The sequence below is a fragment of the Amphibalanus amphitrite genome, unplaced genomic scaffold, assembly GCF_019059575.1.
Source record: "Amphibalanus amphitrite isolate SeventyFive unplaced genomic scaffold, NRLGWU_Aamphi_draft 000561F_arrow, whole genome shotgun sequence".
Taxonomy (NCBI): Eukaryota; Metazoa; Arthropoda; class Thecostraca; order Balanomorpha; family Balanidae; genus Amphibalanus; species Amphibalanus amphitrite.
The window spans coordinates 113,268-133,031 of NW_024882055.1; the positions used below are offsets into that span (position 1 = coordinate 113,268).

The following is a 19,764-nucleotide window of genomic DNA, read 5'->3' on the forward strand; positions in this document are numbered from 1 at the left end:
GAGCCGTGCATATTTTCTCGTGACATATGCGAAGGAAGGAGACTTCTGTGGGTGGACCTGCCAGACCCAAAGGCACTCTGCAGTGTGAAATTTATCGGCCTAGCCATCTAGTTTCTGTAGGCAGACATCCATAGTTCAAAGAACTGCGCGAAGATCGAAAAGACACCGTGCAGCGCCTTGCCCGCAGTCCCCCTCCCCTCCCCCTGAGCCTACCCCACCCTTCAAGGCCGGCTCTGACGTCACGGCTCAGGTGGGCGGATCGATGGACGGTCGCCGCTTTCGCAGCGCCCTCTATTCCGAGTGTAGAGACGTGGGCGATTGTGTTGTGTGTTCACAGCTGATCGGAGAGCCAGGTCGAGAGCGTGGGGCCCCTGCGATCACGCCACTTTTCTGCCACGAGGGTGCTTTCACTTTCGGGGAGCCGAGATCAGCTGGGTCAGCAGCTGCTGGTGATTGACGTTGGACTTCTGTGAGACGTCTTCTGGAATTTGGCACTTGAAACAATGGACCAGGAAAGCAAGGTAAGTTGAAGTTATTTGTATTACTATTGGACTCAATGATCATTGTTGTTGTTGCCACGATGAAATTGTTTCAGTTTGATGTTCCTGTGACTACATACTTGTGACTATAATGTTTCTATTTCTGTAATTGAGTGAAAGGATGCTGCAAGGCTATAAATGAATGAGATTGAGATGGATAAGTGAAATGAGTGAATTTTTAATAGCCAGAATCATGCATGAATTTTTCCATGGTGCAACTTCACAATTCAACTTGTGAAACCAGCTAGAATATTTTTGACTAAAATGATTGTTTTCCATTGAAGTGCCCGTCTCCCTAATTATATGATGTCATGAATGCTTATGTGCCTAATGGCAAACTCTACAGTTTTCCCCGTTTTGACTGCCCTGTGACATTTTATAGCTGCTCTCAATGCAACCAGGTCATGATTCGTGGGGTGCTCAGTGTCCAGACCTGCTGGTTCAGAGTTCAGACGTCGCACCGCAGAACAGCGGTGCAGCCACGGTCTAGGCTCACGGTTCTTAGAGCCGGTCCAGCAGGCGACTCTGCGGCTCAGTCCGGCCGGCAGGACTGGGCGTGGTCAGGAAACGGCTCCTGACCGGTCGCCGCGGTTACCGCCGGCCCTGGACTCGAGGTCGGCGAGTGGCTACCGCCCCCCCCCATACCCTCCCTCTCTCCCACGCCAGCGCCTGACGTGTTTCCCGTTATCCTCTGCCACTTGATCGCAGTGGTCACATTCTCAGTAATGTGTCACCGTTGACTACTGACGATTTCGGTTATGACGTTTCAAAACCCTCTCATGACAGCGTTACCACAGGTTGAGGCCGTGGCGTCAACCTGTGCTTTGTGTCGACACAATATCTAGAAATCGTTCTACATTTCCTCTCACTACTCGGCCGGGTTCCAGGCGGAAAGACGCCTCAAGTCAGTACGCATTCCATTTTCTGCTGGACCATTCGCCGTAGCTCCGTGCAGCCTTGCAGAGCTGGGGACCCGCAGTCGCACTATCGCGAGAGGGCGTAACCGGACCCTAACGGTACTTCTCCCCCTCTCCCCCCAGCCGGGGAGGGGCGTGTTTTGATCGATGGAGACACACAGAATGCCGACAGGAAATGTGACCGAACCCTAAACCAACAAATACTCTGTCGGGAGATGGTTTCTCGGGTCCAGAGTTCGCCACTTCACCAGTCGCCGGTCCTACCGAGGAAGCCCATGCTGGTCCTCGAGGATCAAATTGTGCAATGATGATGATTGTTGTTTGTCGGAAAATTGCATTGACTGGATATTTTAGAACTTGATCTGTGGTGACGGTAAAGTTGGCTCGACACGTCGATATCCGTTAGTTTGGTCGGGTTTAATTTTGCTGAGTTTCTGGCCTGCCTGTTTCCACTGTTCATGTCAAATCCCCCCCCCCTCACCCCCATCACACATCCCTCGTCCGTTGTCCGGGCAGTGCTGAGATATTCCACCGTAACTGACTTACCTCCCCCGTGTCTGTCCTGCAGCCCGCCCAGAACGGCTGCGTGAACGGCGCCGGCGAGGGCTCGGACATCTTCCCCCGCTCGCTGCTCAAGCAGCTGGACTGGGCCGACTACGCGGACAAGTTCAACCCCGCGATCACCGCGGAGCAGCCTGGGGATGGTCTCCTGGTTCGGCCACTACAGAAGGAGGATTACGATAAAGGTGGGTCTGGGGGTCTGGTTTCAGGGTCTGGAGGTCCGATTTCAGGGTCTGGTCTGGAGGTCAGGGGTGAGGTCTGGTTAGGTTGCTGTGTGGCAATTGGCATGTTGTTGAATGTCTCATCTCTCACGCGAATAAGCCGCTGGTTAACTCGTATATGAATGTTATATAAGTCGCAGGCATCAGTAACTCACCATCACTGCCACTAGAGAAACTCAACACGGTAGACCAGCCGAGGTAGATTTGGAGACGATCCAAGACAGCCGGTGGCTCGGCGACGCTCAGCGAGGTATCTCTAAGTAATCCTGGTACAGCTCTGACAGTGACGGGTCCAATGACCATTGACCAGTCCCAGCGGTGTAACTTTCTATATGTATGGGGGTGCAGGTGCACCCCCATCCCCTGAAAGTGCACCCCCATCACGTCAAAGTGCACCCCCATAGGCTAAGCGGCGCCCCACACGCCGCCCGACACCGATAAGCTCTTGAGCAGATGGCGAGGGTGATTTCCCGGCTACATTCCGTCTCGTGACCGGCGTCGTGATGCTTGCGGGCTTGGGAAGCGTCCAGTCGTATCGTCCCCCAAAAATGGGTGAAAGGGGCACCCCGGCAAAAGCGGGACTTTCTCAGCAAAAGTGGAGCGCCCGAGGCAGAAGTGGGGCACCTCCAACGTAGGTTGGGATCGTCAAGCAGAAGACTGGCGCCCCAGCGGAGGAGAGGCGCCCCCAGTAGGAATGAGGCACCTCAAGCATGGGTTCGCCCAGTAGAAGAGCGTCCTCAGTAGAACACGGGCGACTCCAGCAGAAAGGGGCGCCTCACCAGAAGAGGGGTGCCCTAGCAGAAGAAGGACACCCCAGCAGAAAGGGGGCGCCCCACCAGAAGAGGGATGCCTCCAGCAGAAAAAGAGCCCCCTCACCACAAGAAGGGCTCCCCAGCAGAAAGGGGGCGCCCCACCAGAAGAGGGATGCTTCTGCAGAAGAAGAGAGGCACTCCAATATAAATGGGGCACCTCAAGCAAAAGTTGGGCTCGTCCAGCAGTAGTGGGGCGCCCCCAGAAGAAGAGGAGAGCTCCCAGCAGAAAGGGGCGCCACACCAGAAAGAGGCGCCCTACCGGGAGAGGGATGCCTAAAAAAGAGAGGCGCCCCAATACAAAAGGGGCACCTGGAGCAAAAGTTGGGCTCGTCCAGCAGCAGTGGGGCCGGGGGCGCCCCCAGCAGAGGTGGTGGGGCGCCTTTAGCAAAAATAGGGCATACCCGGCAAGGGAAATGTCAGACTCCAGCAGAAAAGTGAAACCCCTGCAGAGGAGGAGCGCCCATCAGAAGTAAGTCTCGCCGAGCAGAATGAGGGGTGACCTCAGCAGGAGAGAGGGAGAGGCGACCCCAGCAGTAGAAGGGCACCCAATGAAAAAAGGTGATTCCAGCAAAAGTGGGTCTCGCCAGTCGCCGAGCATAAAAAGGGCACCCCAATTCTATAAGAGGTTGGAATATAAAGTAAAATGCAATTCGTTATAAATTCAATTGATTGATTGATATTCGTGCAAACGAATTTAATGTTATTTCATAATACCCAACTTTGTACCATTGGACTCATATGCATCTATAGGCGTCGCCAGAGATTTTCGGTTGGGGGGGGGGGGACAAAATCCAATTTGGTCTTTAACCCGGCACCGCCTGGGCTATTTCCGTACCCACGACAGCCTGGGGGGTCGGACCCGACCCCCCCCCCTGTTATCTCGAGAACCAATGGTCGTATCGAGCCCCGCGAGGCGGCGTTCGAAAGGTCTCTACGAGACCTTCCCAAAGCACTCTTAAGATTTTAAGATTGAGGTCAACTTTCAGGTCAAGATCAGGTCAAAGGTCAAATTCTGGGGTTTTGCATGATTAGGCTTATGGACAGCGGAATCGATAGCTGCTGCTCGAAACTCACCAAAAATGACCTCAAAGACCTAGTGAAGGTACCATGTACGTATAGGGGTCATACTAAGTACGGGTCAAGGTCAGGTCAGGTCACGAAAGGTCACGGTCTTCACTTTCTGCTACATGGGCGTGCGACACATGGTTTATGGCTTATTTTTCACGCCGAATCCGTTGGTAATGGTTATATGTGACCCCGAGTCACTGTGCTGGTGGTAAGTGTGCATTGAAAGCATAAAAAATCGTTTATACTATACATAACTAAACAAGGGCTAAGAAAAAGTCAATTTTTCAACTTTTTATTTTTGACATAAAAATGCACTTTTCTAGACGAGCTTTGTCCCAGGAATCTAGTGGTGCCATTTGTTTTCACATGCGATGTTCAGAAGTGCCTCTAATTCACGAAAATGCTTTTGACGTCACCATGCCCTATGCATGTTGGAGCTATTTTTTACAATTTGGGGGTCAAAAATCAAGATAGAAAGTTGAAATTTGGGACATCTAATGTTCTAATAGAGCTCTATAACATATATTCCGGTTTTTTGAAAGTTCTCAAAATTTTGGATTTTATTAGCTGTTTTCCAAAAAATATAGTTTTTTGAATTTTTAGGGGTGAAAAACGCATTTTATGGGACATCAGAGCTAGCCATTTTAAAGAACTCGTTCAGCTGCGTCTATTCATGTCCCTAATTTGCAATTTGCTTTAAACCTTGAATTTTGGCGATTTTTTAAACATTTCCCACTTTTTGACTGAAAAAGCCATGTAGTTACATCACTAAAATCGATATATCTCAAAAAGTTTTGAAAAAAAAACATTCTTAAAAATTATACAGGGGACGTCAAATTGATGGGGGAGAAGGTATGTCAAGTTTCAAGTTCATAGCGTAAGCGGTTCATGAGTTATTCGAGAAAAACTGAGGGGGGGGGGGTCGGATCCGACCCCCCCCCCAGGCGGTCGCGGGTTAATCATGCCCTTCTATAGTCATTACTTACACGTTTTATATGTCATTCGACGCGCCATGGCGCGAGGAATGCAATGGTGATACAGTTTTTCCTCTAGCTATGAAATGTAGAAAGTATTTTTTTTAGGATTTCCTGGGCAAAATCAGTTACGTCAGTTAAAAACGCATTACCCATTACGTTAGTTTAGCAGAGTAGAGCCTATTAAAGGGACACTCCCACCTTAACATTAGTTTTGAGTTGAGATAGCCAAATTGGTGGCCATGGCCTGCAAATACCGGTTTGGGCACTCACAACATCGAAAAATGCTTTAATTCGAAGATATGGAATTTCAAACTTGCAGTTTTCGGATTCTAAGGGGCTAATGCATTGGAATGCCCCCTTAGAATTTGTGACGTCAGCGGAGATCTAACGATTTTTAAATCTTAGACTAAAACCATCGTTAACACGTGGTGGTATACGCTGCTTTGCGCGCAACGTCTGCCGCACTTAAAGGCTGCCAAATTATTGCTTCCAAATAAAGTCGCTAGTAACAGGGGAGATCCCAAAAAGTAAACAAAAGTAAAAGCCTAATATCTTGAAAACCAGTGAATATTTTTCGGTGAAATTTGGTAGATATTCGTTTTCGCTCTTTCTGAACCAAGGGACATCACTTTCATGCCAATTCATTAACTTTTTTGAAGGTGGGAGGGTCCCTTTAATGGGAAGGATACAATGGGTCTGTAGGGCCCCTCCCCCTCCCTCCCCGGACGAGCCCGTGCAGATGATCCCAAACCTTATCCAGAAAAAAGAGTTGCAAATGATCCAGGAAATCGGTTCGCCCTTCTAAAAATCCATATTCTAGCATGCTCAGTTTCCGTGATGGATTTATCGGTGCCTTCGACTCGAATCCGACCCCGGCTTCCAAAACCGACTTCGACTCCGGTCAGAGCTGTCGACTCCGACCGACTCCGACCCCGACCTCGCAGCCCTGCTCAGAGGCACACGTAGCCCCTCTATGATAAGGCCCGTGTAGGTCTTCATAGGCCTGTCGTAAGGATGGTCGTCAAAGTCGAAAGGGCCCTCAGAGACTACCATGGGTCCGCCCCTTGCACACCGATGGACCCTCAGAAGCCAATATGGGGCTGTTGAGACCGGCGGAGGCCCTTAAAAGGACTGCCAAAGTGGCTCTCAAAGATTTGCACCCGAGCCTTCAGAATCAGCGTTGGAAGATCGTAGTGGTGTTCATAAGTGCCGGCCTGAGGGCCCTCAGAGGTCAGTTTGGGTCCCTCGGAAGCTAGCGTGAGATCCATTCTTAGAGTTCAGTGGGACTTTTTAGGAGCCTACGCACGGCCCTCGTTAGCCCTTTGGCACTTTAACGGCACTTGAACATGTCACAGACCTTTGGCCAGAGTCGGAAAAGACCCCAACCCAACCCCGAATTTTTCGAGCTAGGTCTTGACACAAATTTCGTGTCAGCGTGCTAGACTGGTGAAACCCGAGTGTAAAATTCAGCTAACACCAGCTAAGACATGGATTGAATCGAAGTTTTGATATGTTCGATTCTGGAGTCGAAGTCCTGAATGTTTTGGCGACTCTCATTCCGACTCTGGCTGGGACTCGCGACTCCAACTGATTTTGACTTCACAGCCATTCTTCAAAACTACCCCCACTTCTTGCCGACCCCAAAATCTCATCGGATCTGCATCGATCTCAGGGGGTGCCCGGTTGAAGGTTGGGGGGGGGGGGCAAGCTGCCCCGCTTGCCCCCCCCCCCCCGTGGCGACGCTAGTGGTCTTGACACTAAAATTTCGTGTCAGCGTAGGTACTAGACGGACCCGGTCTCTGCGCGTGGACGGAGCGCTGCTCCCGAGAGGAGGTAAGGGGGCCGCTCCCAGCTTCACAACAGTGTTGAAAACCGAGTGTATAATTCAGCTAACACCAGCCAAGACATGGATTGAATCAAAGTTATGATACGTTCGAGCCTGGAGTCGAAGTCCTGAAAATGTTGGCGACTCTCACTCCGACTCTGGTTGGGACTCTCGACTCCAACCGATTCTGACTTTACAGCCATTCATGAAAACTACCCCCATTTTTGCCGACCCCAAAATCTCATCGGATCTGCATCGATCTCAGGGGGAGCCCGGTCGGGGGTTGGGGGGGGGGCAAGCTGCCCCGCTTGTCCCCCGTGGCGACGCTAATGTATAATGTATGCACCATCTATGCACCTTGGAAGCGCCCCTATCCTCATTGAAGGTCGCCCCCATCACCAAGTGCACCCCCATCTCAAAAGCAAAAGTTACACCCTTGACCAGTCCACCCCCTCGGTGGGGCCGGCGCGGGGGCGGCTGCTGAGCAGGAGCCACTGGCCACCGTACCAGGAAGTCGACCGGCTCACCTGAGCTCCTCTCCCCTCCCTGCCTCTCTCCGGCTCACCTGAGTCCCTCTCCCCTCCCTCCCCGCCTCTCTCCCTCCCAGACCGGCCCGGCGCTGTCCGACGACTGACGACCTTGGGAAGAGCGGGTCCATCTCGGCCCATCTCTCTCCGCCGTCGGCCGGTCCGCTCTGCTCTCCCCCCCCCTCCCAGTCTACCCACCCCTCCCCATGGCACCCGGCCGGCCGGTCCGCTCTGCCGTCTCCCCACTCTTCCCCAGCCCCATTCCTCCCCACCCCGCCCCATGACACCGGGCAGCCCCGTCTCCGCTGCCGGCGTCAGCAGACCAGATGCAGGGGAGGGTATCTGGGTTAGACCTGCCCCGTGGCGGGTGGGCTGATCACCGTTTCATCATGCGTAGCTGGCGAGACATGAGCCTCGAACACGCACAACGCAGACATGGTTGACTTTCACCACCAAAGGGTGATATGATCTGAGAGAAAATGAGTGTCTCGCCTTCTCTTGCGTCTGCATTTGTTAATAAATTAACGTTCATATTTAAATTTTAAAATAATTTTCTTGTCTCATAGTCGTGCTAACAACTGGCTGTTCGTTGCTGTTTAGCCCCGCTACGAAGCCCTTTTGCTTTATTGTTGCCATTGAGGCCTTGAGAGAACAGACCAGTTCGATTACCGGCATCTCAGTGTCATTTTGTGATCATAAATTGCGACACACGATGTCGAAAATGTCCAGGTAATGCTAGCACCAATAGTAATGATCAGCTTTAGAACGCAACAGACGTGTAATTTTCGTCTTGTCATTGGGTACCTAACATTCAACCATCCATAACACAATCACCTGTACGTCCTTCGCCCCTCCCGTCTCCTGCCTTTCTCAAACCACTGTGAATAACCTCTCCCGTCTCCATGCCCCCCAGGATGAGCGCTACCTTCGTGGACCGGTTTTATCGACCCTGATAGGCTTGTCAGTCAGTTCCGCCCGCGCCTATCGCGTCCTCCGCTTCTACTCCGCTGCTATCAGTTCTAATTGCAGGATTAGCGCTATCGACTGCGATAGAAGCCTAAGAGGGAACCGTGAGCGTCAAACTCTGCGTAGTGATTGGCGTATCAGTGGTTTAGACTTAGAGTGCTGCTTCTGATGGTAGATAGCTGATAGGAGTCGGTAATAGGAAATATTGTCGATGGCTGTTTCAGGTAGATGATTAGGCCCCAGAAAATCACTTGAGGACGGGAATGTTGATAGGATGCCATGCTATATAGGAGGGATTACAGCTCAAAGTTGTAGCTATCTTGTATTGCGTGGTTCCTGGCGTGTCGTGCTACCCAACACTACAGTACCGGCAGTCCAAGTAAGGTTGTTTAGAAAATTGATTCAAAGAAAGACAGCCGAATGACCAAACGCCCTTCCAACGCTCGGTTGCTGTGTATTGCCAAAAATATCAAATCATTCAAACGCCGGCATATTCTATGAACGTGATTACGAGATCACGAGCTCGTAAAATCACAGGCGTTCGTAATACGACAAACTGTGCTTCCGGGGCCGACCACGACCCGGCGCTGGAACCGGCTCCCGGCTCGGCTGCAGGCCGTCTTGTTAGGACGGTGGAGGGCCCACCGCACTCTAGCGGTCCACCTTGGACACAGCAGCTCCTTTTGGGGTGCCGTGACGTCTGTAGCGCGTGCCCCGTGCGCGGGCCGGCAGTTGGATGGGATGTGTGATAGTCCAAACCGGGCTGTGATGGACCGTGTCGGCAGGCGGCGTCTGGCATAATGAGAGCCTTGGAAGCTCTGTAGGGCTTTGACCGGTCGGTACGGTTAGGGGTGGAGTGGGGATGCTGTTTCTGCTTTTATGTGGAGCCATCATGTGCTTGAACCCGCCAGCCCTTTTTATCAAAGCAGCCATTCCGATCCTTCTTCACGTCACATTACGTTATAGTACTGCACAGCTTTACCGCCCCGTCTTTAATCGGCAGCCAGGTCAGCCCGTCTGTTGTTCCATTCACCGGAACTTTGTGCGTGAGCACGATGTGCGATATGCTGGCTTGTTTGTGTGTAGGTATACGGTTATGCCTGTCATGCGCCAATGTGTCTGACATTTGGGTGTATCTATGTGCCGTCAGGTTTTCTGCAGCTGCTCGGCCAGCTGACGGAGGTCGGGGACATCTCCCGGGAGGACTTCCTCAGTGAGTAGTTATGCTCAGTATCTAACTTATACTCTTCTCTACGCCGTTATAACTCCGCCAGCATTGTACGGTATTAACAGTGCCTTTACACTTAGGGGAAACCGTTGGGACATTTCTCGCCATACCATCGCATTTGCATTGTTCCGTCTTCGTGTATGTGCCGTTTTGTCTTCATCTTGTTGCCAGGTGTCGAGATATTTACGCATCACTGACGGTGGTAACATTACCCATTGCGTTAAACAGAAATGAGGACAGAAATTTCTGTCCTCATTTCTGTTTAACACAGTGATCAAGGTATTTTCATACCGAAATTACCCATTATCATATCTACTCGAGATCCACTCTAAGCCTCCCGCCGTCATGACTGGCCTAAACCGTATCCAAGCTTCTCTTAGCGACCACCTGTCCCTTTTCTGACGCTCATGATCACGCCTCGTCCCCGCAGAGCGCTACGAGGCCATGACGGCGTGTCCAAGCACCTACTACCCCGTTGTAGTGGAGGACGAGGTCAAAGGTCAGGTGGTGGGCGCCGCCACCCTCGTCATCGAACAGAAGTTCATCCACCACTGCGCCGTGGTGAGTGTGACCCGGGGTCAGCCTTTCTGATAGTCTCCAGCCAGAGTAAAGTTTTCCTGGTTTCCAGAGCTTTTCCGTTAAGGATGAAATGATATAAGAATCGCTAAATTATTTGCCTGCATGAGCCTGTGCCTACTGTAGTCGTCGATGAGTTTTGTCCATGTGTCGTGTTTACGGGCACTGAGATGAAACCAAGCCGTAGTGTCGGGGGGCAGATCACGTCTGTACAGTGTTCTACGACGACACCCAGTCGTTTTGATGGGTTCTGTCAACAGTTTTTGTTAGTCTCCAGCCAGAGTAAAGTTTTCCTGGTTTCCAGAGCTTTTCCGTTAAGGATGAAATGATATAAGAATCGCTAAATTATTTGCCTGCATGAGCCTGTGCCTACTGTAGTCGTCGATGAGTTTTGTCCATGTGTCCATGTGTTTACGGGCACTGAGATGAAACCAAGCCGTAGTGTCGGGGCATCACGTCTGTACAGTGTTCTACGACGACACCCAGTCGTTTTGATGGGTTCTGTCAACAGTTTTTGTTAGTCTCCAGCCAGAGTAAAGTTTTCCTGGTTTCCAGAGCTTTTCCGTTAAGGATGAAATGATATAAGAATCGCTAAATTATTTGCCTGCATGAGCCTGTGCCTACTGTAGTCGTCGATGAGTTTTGTCCATGTGTCCATGTGTTTACGGGCACTGAGATGAAACCAAGCCGTAGTGTCGGGGCATCACGTCTGTACAGTGTTCTACGACGACACCCAGTCGTTTTGATGGGTTCTGTCAACAGTTTTTGTGTCGCTATGACCACTTATGATGTGTGTTTATAGCCTGGGAAACGAGCGTTTTGTCTGGCGCGAGTGGGGTGTTGAGTGTCAAGGATTTTTTCAATGAACTTCGTTTAATTACACCGGTTGGTTTATGCTCTTTCTGATGAAAAGTTACCTTTTTCTCTAGCCTTTTGCCGCTTAAAAACTGTCACGCCATCGTTTCTTTTTTCTGCTTAGAATGTCCCTACGGTCCCTCAGAATTTATGTGGTGCTGTGTGTTCGCTGTGACCTCGGGGTGGCGTGGTATTCTGAGAATGGCTGGCGGTAACGTGATAGGGTGACAGTCAGAGGCGTCTCATATGACCTCCGACACTTTGAGGCGACTCGGGGGCACTGTGGAACGACTGACGGCACTGGCAGACCCCAAGTACTTTGGTACCGACAACTGTTTTGGAGCGACTCTGTTGACCCCAGACTGATCCGTTTAGATCAACCGACCCAATAATGAGTCAGTGACCTCTTCAGAGAGGCATCGTGGATCCATCCGAATTCAATCCGACTTGATGCTCTGTAACGCTGGCTAGGTCAAAGGTCCACCTAACGAACTCCGTCGACTGACCCACCGCTTTCCGTCACGATGACCTCTGGTACTTTCACGACTGACCCGAGTCTCCGTGAGTGGTACTGACCGGTGTCCGGTGCTCTCCGTTACAGAGAGGCCGCTTGGAGGATGTGGTGGTCAGCGACGACTACCGCGGCAAACAGCTGGGAAAACTGTGAGTTAGAGACGGGACATTCCGGCCTTCCTCCCGCCTGTCATAATTGCGCAGAAATACACTCACTAGTGAGTCAGGATCGTATCACCCTTCTCTAGTCAAAGTCTATTAAGGTTAAACCATGTTAAACCACTTCAATGACCCTTATTTTGCTTTACTGTGCGGGGTTTGTTTGTTTGTTTTGTTGGGTTAGGCCCTTTCGGTCTGACAACACCATTTCAGAGTCGGAAGGATGATGGGAATTAGGGGGAGACATTTGTCTGAGCAGATACCCTAGAGAGTCGCCGGGGCTGAGCCCGTCCGAATGGACAGGCCGACCAGGCCCCCCCCCCCCCCCAAGCACTCTCTGCACCCGGCTACGGGGTGCGCTCCCTCGGGAGCAGCGTGCCGCTCCAACGCTCCAAGGGAGCAGCCCGCATGAGATAGGGGTGTCTGTCCAGCCTGGAGAAGGGTTTGCGGCTTGGAGGAAGAGGATTTGAACATTCTGAGGATGAAAACGACGGAACGGGTGCCCTTCTCCTTTGGGAGGTGTCGGGTTTTGTCACCCTGGTGTGCCACGTCCTGACCCCTGTCCGCTCTCCCCAGGCTGATCGCCGTCATCACCCTGCTGGCCAAGCGGCTGCACTGCTACAAAATCACGCTGGACTGCAAGGACGTCATGATTCCCTTCTACTCCAAGATGGGATACACCAACGAGGCCGGACGCGCAAACTACATGACCATCCGCTATGACTGACATCTAGTGGCAGCTCTAGGAAACGGTAGTTAATGTCTACGCCATGCCGCGCTCCGGTCAAGGCGGGGCGAAGTGGATTGCTGACTCGTGTTTCGCCCAGATTTTGCCAGTTTGCATCGATTTTTAAGAAAATGTGGTGGTTAGTTTCCATTCCCAGATCCGGACACCGACGCAGCCCGCTCAACCTTCGCTCACCGAACCCAGTGACCAATGCTACTCGAATTATAAAAATGACGTCACTGGTGTGCGTGATGACGTCACTGTTCTCGCACGGTTTCGTCATCTGAGTGTAGCTGGGGTTGTCGGACACAGACTGAGCATGGAACTCGCCATCCTCGGCTCCCCAGTGAAGACTCAGGGTGGAGGTAGCGGCAGCAAGGTCCGAGCATGGTGGTGGTGTGAATGCGTCGAACGATTCTATTTTTATACGCGTTTATCGATATTTTACAAATCGTGGCAATGTCGGGGATCTTCAGATGGTGTTGCAATCAAGGCCGTTGCAATATGAATTGTTCGTTTGAGATGCAAATATTTTAGCATGAACTATTTGATGCCAGTGATAATTATCGAACACGGGTGGATGCGATCATGATTGTGATTATAAACGTCGCCCGAATCGTCCGCGAACAATTTATCGAACATGTCATCTTTTATCATGCAATTGTCACCACTTTCACACGATCGATGCCTCTTATTTTCCTCTCTAGATCATCGGTGGTGACGATGAGGAATTGTGGCTCCAGTCCTCAGCTCGGGGAGTCTGTATCAGTGACGCTGCATTTTCGGCAGCTCCGTTGCACGGCGATTGCTCCCGAAACTGTCTGGCAATGTTGACCAGTGCTGCGTTTTGTTCAGTTGCAAATGGATTGCAATATATTTTGTACAAACCTGTTGGGTTGCAGACAGTTTTTGAAGGTTGTTTCGCCCACGGACCCTTTGATATTACCCCGTGATTGAATGGCAGCGTTGCCATTGGTGCCGATTGCGTCTCTGAAGACAAGGCGTTGTCTCGTGACGTTTTATTTGCACCAATTGCACCAAATGGCATAGCCAAGTCAGACAAACGACCAACTCGCGTTACAAAAGCGAGAGCAAACAACATTACACCTAGTTACCGCGCCCATGTGAAAGGCTTCCATTGGTCCCAGGGTCCAAATATGTGCACCAACCACCGATCGGTAGCCGGTAGCCGCCTAAATACCACACATACATCTACTTGAGCTACGTGAAACAGCCTCGTCCGCTTCAAATAAAATATATGACGATCACAACAGACAATAGATATACGTGCACGATCCGCCACGACGGCGGTATACATTGAACAACGGCTGTCGAGTATAGGGTATCATGTGACCGTGTGGTCAGCCCAGAGTGGTACTATGGGTTCATCGCGGGCCGTATTATCGTCAGAGTGAAAAACAACAAGCATGCTATCAGCTGGGCATCGACACAAGCTGCCACTGCATGCTGGTCAAGAGACTATTGAAAAGTGATCCAATACTATAGATCCAAAATTACAAATGAACGGTGTCACAAAACTGACTAGGCCAAACCACTCGATTGTATCGATAAACTTCAAGCACCTCTGACTTCTGAGGCAGGACTGCAATACTTAGACGGGAACAAAACGTCCCAAAAATGGAAGACGACGAAGTCGGAATACCCGCACCCGTACGTCTACCGCCTTGTCTGGCAGGCTCTCTCCCGTCCCGCGTGTCTGCTGTGACCAGGGCTGCGGAGTCAGAGTCGGTCGGAGTCGCTGTTCTGACAGTCTGACCGGAGACGATGATTTCTGAAAGCCGGATTCGGAGTCGAATTCGGAATCAGCGAAAATCCAGACTCCACAGCCCTGGCTGTGACTACTCCTTATTACCCTCCTCGGCCTCCTCATGGGACTGTCCTAGATGTCCCCCATTTAACTCGCCGTCTCTACTTTGGTCTGAAGTGATTCTGCCGCCGTTTCTCGACACATCGCCTTCTGTTCAGCCAGACTGTGCATCAAGTCACCGCTCAGCCCGACTTGGGTTTGAGGCCGTCGCGGACGTCGGCCGGGATGTGCTGGACGTACCAGTCGTGCTCCACGCCGGGCGCCGTGGCCAGTACGCCCGTGGCGTTCATGTGCTGCACGTCGGCCCCATAGCGCAGCTGGACGCCGTGGATGTCGGTCAGTCGGCCGCCGAGCGCGGTGAGGATCGCCTCCGGTGCACACGTGTCCCACTTCTTGCAGCCAGGCGAGGCGAACACGTAGGCGTGCGCGCGTCCCTCGAGCAGCAGCATCACCTTGTGTCCGGCGCCGCCGACGGCCAGCACCTGGTCGGGCTGCAGGGCCTGCAGGGCGCTCTGTACCAGGCCCGTGCTGTGGCTGCGGGTGGTGGTAACGATACGGGAGTCGGCCGGCGGCGCGCGCGGCTCGAAGCCGGCCACGCCGCCGCCGCGCAGACCGAATATGGTGCGCCCCTGCGGCTCCGACGGGTGCTGGTAGTTGAAATACGGCTGGTTGATGACGCCCGCCGCGGGCTCACCGCCGGCAGCGATACCGATCAGCACCGTCACGTGGTCCAGCAGGCCTGCGAGGGACGGGGTCACGTGGATGAAATCACTCACTACCCCTAATGTGTCCTGACTTAGCAGAATGTTGATGCTTTACAATAATGCCGAGAATTAGCAAGGTGCCCTTCAAGACTCAAGAAAACAAACAGCTATGGCCTGACGTGCCTGCTAATGGTTGCCCGACTTGCAGCTCGGTCACCGTGACGAGCAGTTCACCAATATCTACGGTACCAGACCGTGAAGGGCCAGTGAGGCCAGTTGGGAAACAACCCTTGTAACAAGGGAGGTTTCTCGAACAGTTGACACCCCCTCGAACAGTTCAGACAAAATACCGCGCTTGACTCGACAGTCATCTTCAAAGAACCCGCTTGTCCAAACACTGTTACATAGTAGTCTGAAAGCTTGGACGGTTTTTCAGTCTGGCATAGAGGTCTAAGTTTGCCTGAGCTTATAAGCTTGCGTGCTTCTACTCAAGCAAATGGAAGTCAACGAGCAAATAAGGCGCGGAGACGGCTGACACTATGACAAAGTCATTTGGTTCCATGTAAATAAAACAGGGAGGAAAGTGAAAAACGTTTGTAGTTCAAAGAAGTCGGTTTAACTTACCCTGAGTGAACTCCTTAGTTCCATCCAGCGGATCCACCCACACAACAATCTGAAACGAGCAAACATGCCACAAGAATGAGAATGAACCGTAGACACCCATAATTCATAAAAACACAAAATTCAAATGGTTCACGCAATAGCAAACAAGAAAAAACATCGCAGCGACCGGGGACAACCCATCAATCTCTGAATGCATGTAAATGCTGGATTGCATGCTGGATTTCCATCAGCGGTACTTCAGTGATACGGCAGTAATTCATATTTTCCGACAATGTGAGCCACCTCTGAACTGCAATGTTGGCCAAATGGCATTGTGCTTCCTCATAAGCCAGTCTTTCAGTCCCGATATGAGTCGCATTAAGCTCACCAACGCCCACATCCCCTCCCCATCAGTCACGCATGAACCCTCCGCCACCCACCTGGTCCTCCGTGATGCCGGTCAGGCCCTCGGGACACTGGAGCGTCTCCGCGCGCGGGTCAGCGCCGGACTCGACGATCCAGTCGTCGGGCACCGGTCGGTCGTCCGGCTCCTCCTCTCCGATGATGGTGAGCCGGGGAAACTGGCGCGCCAGGTTGGCCACGATACAGCGCTGCGCCGACCGGTCCGCCTCCGTCTGCAGGTCGTTAATGCCCTGAAGCAGCGAGAGAGGGTCAGTGAGGGTGCGCAATACGAATGGGACATAGCACCGACACCAAGCGCCACTTAGAAGGCATGTACCCTCAGGCTTAGAGATGAAAATCATATGCACTACTCAGTTCTCATCTTGAAGCGGAAAATGTATTTTCTCTTTTTTCTCTTTCTTATGGCGAGCATACACTAAATTTAGGGTAGCGCATTTTACTTACTACTCAGTACGACGCGGGCAAGTTTACACTTATCGGCTGGTCGCTGGATGTAGCGGTTCACATACGATTGACTAAATTGACTGACGCCGTGGTAGGGCCTATCGAACATGCACGTCGCGCGTACCGTTTTCTGTACGATGCCCAGATCTCCGGCTCGGAGGATGCCTCTGATGATCTCGGCAGCCCGGTCGGCAATCCGTACAGAGGCGCCCATCACCCGCTGGACGGCCGGCACAGACGTCATCTCCGAACTGCCGAGGAGGGTAGGGATATGTCAGTTGTAGGTAAGAGCTACGGAACAGACGTCATCTCCGAACTGTCGAGAAAGGGGGATGTCACTTGTCAGGTATGCGTAAGTAAGGCCTTGGGTAAGGCCACCATGAAACAGACACTTGCTCCGACCTGCCAAGGGGACAGCACAGCTCCCAGAAATAAGGTTCGTAATATATGGCGTTATGGATGGCGTTACAAGGATAGCAAGTAAGCGAAAATTTACCGATAGAACTAATAGTAACAGCCGTTAGCATTGTTCTGTAAGTGCAGTTATAATTTATCTGGGTGCTGTATTAATATGAGAGTGACATGACTTTCATGAAGGTACAAGTCTCGCGGGTTTTAGCGGTAGATTTTGCACCTAGAAAATTTAGTGTACTTCAGGCTATATCTTCGTCGTCGCTATATCTTTAAGTGTTGAAGATGCGATCGACTTGTTGGGTAACAAGCCGGCCATGATCGTGTAAAATGGCTTCATCGTAGATCGATTAGTTTCAGAGATATAATCGGAAATGTAGAAGTGCAAAACCTACCGCGACCCGTACGCGCCAGTATTTCGTCACTATCTCTGACAGCACCAGCTAGACGACGACGAAATACGCATAGGAGCATTCCAGTAACATTGCCGAACCAATGAAGAATTATCCAGCATTCGAATGAACGAAGCTTCACGTAGTTTATGACAGCAATTCACAACCGATAACACATCCTGTTATCGTGTTTGAGGACGTCGCTCTTATCGATAGACGAGCGATTCTGAATCGCTCTAAACTGAACGCAAAATTCCATCGCGTAGAGTAGCGCTTCCTTACCCGGACATTTTCGAGAAACTCAGCCGTCAATGGTCCTACAACCAGCCAATATCACGCACACACACTAACACCGCCTCCGTGCGCCACCACCCACCGCCGCCCGACAGCGACGCGACGATAACACACGGAGTAGGTGAGTGGCGGGGGGACCGGCACACTCGGCCCGCCCGCCGCTCCAGCCGCATGATAACGATGACGGTGCACTAATGTACGGCCGACCGACGCCGGACGCCGGGGCACGAGCGACATCTTCGGGTTGTCGACAGGATGGGAGGGCTGGAGACGGGAGGAGATCAGTGACGGCGACGACTGGCTGGCTGACTGCATAGCCAATCTGCCCCAATAACACTAGTGAATACCATTTAAAAGGCCAAGAGCCGGTGGTTCCAAACTGAGCATGTCCCATATGTTATTGCACAGCACCATGACTCCATGCATGATCAGAATGTGATGCTACGATGTCAAGTAAAAACCTGGCATCATTGTATGCAGCAGAAATACCACTTTCTAATGCTATCAGATGACGTCATGGTCTCATGGATATCAAAAGGGTCATAGATGTTATGTATGTCACCATGTCAGAGCAGAATGAGAGCTCAAATTTGAGCATCAAGCTCCTAGTCAGTCATGCATTATGAGCCTGAGTTCCTGAATTCTGACAGTGGATTGTTTTACTATGAGTAGCACAAGTAGCATACCTCCTCCTTGTTGAACAATTCACCTTAGGCCACTTGTATGTTCTTTCTCTACATTTCTAGAAAAAAAAAATGCAGGGACATGACACGACTGACCTTCCTGGGTGTGACGTTGGACTAGCAGTTAGCACCATAGGAGGCAGAACGGGAAGGGCACCAGGGCACCGTGCCACCCTTTGAGGCATTTTAACATCAGCATTCAGCCCTACCTATAGGCGTTGCATGGAAAGAATGGGACCAAGTCAGCAGTGCCCCCCTTAATTGAAGGTGTTCCGCCACTACTGAATAGCACATCAATTACCAGGACCTACCATGAAGCATCATTCACCATTATGGTCTGTGGGAATTGTGACAAAGAACCTATATAGAGACACAAATCATGGAATGGTATTACCTACAAATTTAAAGGGACCCTCCCACCTTCAAAAAAGTTAATGAATTGGCATGAAAGTGATGTCCCTTGGTTCAGAAAGAGCGAAAACGAATATCTACCAAATTTCACCGAAAAATATTCACTGGTTTTCAAGATATTAGGCTTTTACTTTTGTTTACTTTTTGGGATCTTTCCTGTTACTAGCGACTTTATTTGGAAGCAATAATTTGGCAGCCTTAAAGTGCGGCAGACGTTGCGCGCAAAGCAGCGTATACCACCACGTGTTAACGATGGTTTTAGTCTTAGATTTAAAAATCGTTAGATCTCCGCTGACGTCACAAATTCTAAGGGGGCATTCCAATGCATTAGCCCCTTAGAATCCGAAAACTGCAAGTTTGAAATTCCATATCTTCGAATTAAAGCATTTTTCGATGTTGTGAGTGCCCAAACCGGTATTTGCAGGCCATGGCCATCAATTTGGCTATCTCAACTCAAAACTAATGTTAAGGTGGGAGTGTCCCTTTAAATAAAAAACTTGCGAGTTAAATGAAAGAAAATTTTAGCAGCTTTGATCAAAACTTTAAAGACATGTTGTAGGCTAGGTCATGTTGTAGTTGACTTTGCTTCTGGTGGGAAGACTGAAGAGCCCTAAATTTGAAGTTCAAGTTATTATTATTCGCTTCAAGATCATCTCAAAGTTAAAGACGGAAATGACACAGCGGCAAAAATGAAAACCCTCGAAAAGAAACTGTTGAAATGAACATGCATTTCAGAAAAAAAACATAAAGGCTCACCTTTATCGTTATTCTATTTCAATTTGCAAATTCTCCACCTACCACCTAAATTTGAAATGCTTGAGCTGAACGGATATCATGAGAAAGCAAGTCAAAGTGAGAAAGAAAGAGCCTGAGCAACGCACATCAGTCTGGGGCATATATTAAGGTGTTCAGCGACTATGACAGCAGGTGACTGTCCACGTATGCAGCAAATCAAGTGCAGCGTTTCTAAGCGTTTCTGTCAAATATCTTCAGCATCGTCCAAATTGAATAATATTTTTCGGAGCAGCTGCGGTACATCCGTCGAGGTAATGAGCTTCCAAGTTTGCTTCCATATTTCCCTATAACTCCCAAATAAAAAC

The 19,764-nt window shown here is 50.8% G+C and overlaps 2 protein-coding genes across 4 annotated transcripts; one reads left to right on the plus strand and one right to left on the minus strand.

Moving 5' to 3' along the window:
- Positions 1-328: 328 nt before the first annotated feature.
- On the plus strand, positions 329-13,376 carry LOC122393907 (glucosamine 6-phosphate N-acetyltransferase-like). Its single transcript, XM_043390358.1, has 6 exons — positions 329-521; positions 2,025-2,202; positions 9,564-9,626; positions 10,072-10,202; positions 11,674-11,735; positions 12,321-13,376. The coding sequence occupies exons 1-6, from the start codon at positions 504-506 to the stop codon at positions 12,469-12,471; spliced, it is 603 nt and encodes a 200-aa protein (XP_043246293.1). The 5' UTR covers positions 329-503; the 3' UTR covers positions 12,472-13,376.
- Positions 13,377-13,474: 98 nt separating this feature from the next.
- On the minus strand, positions 13,475-19,536 carry LOC122393906 (3'(2'),5'-bisphosphate nucleotidase 1-like). 3 transcript variants are annotated; one of them, XM_043390356.1, is made up of 5 exons: positions 19,421-19,536; positions 16,598-16,724; positions 16,047-16,259; positions 15,628-15,676; positions 13,475-15,038 (listed from the first exon to the last, which is right to left on the minus strand). In XM_043390356.1, exons 2-5 carry the CDS (start codon positions 16,715-16,717, stop codon positions 14,482-14,484), a joined length of 939 nt encoding a protein of 312 aa, XP_043246291.1. In that variant the 5' UTR covers positions 16,718-16,724; positions 19,421-19,536; the 3' UTR covers positions 13,475-14,481. The 3 variants fall into 3 exon arrangements, with proteins under 3 accessions (XP_043246291.1, XP_043246292.1, XP_043246290.1); XM_043390357.1 differs by lacking the exon at positions 19,421-19,536 and adding an exon at positions 18,806-18,811; XM_043390355.1 differs by lacking the exon at positions 19,421-19,536 and adding an exon at positions 17,559-17,692.
- Positions 19,537-19,764: the final 228 nt, after the last annotated feature.

Bases quoted from the DNA above. Each gene is read 5' to 3' on its own strand.
- LOC122393906 (XM_043390355.1), bottom strand. The intron at 15,677-16,046 runs GTGGGTGGCGGA...TGCTCGTTTCAG, and splicing joins CCGGCATCACGGAGGACCAG to ATTGTTGTGTGGGTGGATCC. The intron at 15,039-15,627 runs GTAAGTTAAACC...CGTCCCTCGCAG, and splicing joins AACTAAGGAGTTCACTCAGG to GCCTGCTGGACCACGTGACG.
- LOC122393907 (XM_043390358.1), top strand. The intron at 2,203-9,563 runs GTGGGTCTGGGG...ATGTGCCGTCAG, and splicing joins GAAGGAGGATTACGATAAAG to GTTTTCTGCAGCTGCTCGGC. The intron at 11,736-12,320 runs GTGAGTTAGAGA...CGCTCTCCCCAG, and splicing joins GGCAAACAGCTGGGAAAACT to GCTGATCGCCGTCATCACCC.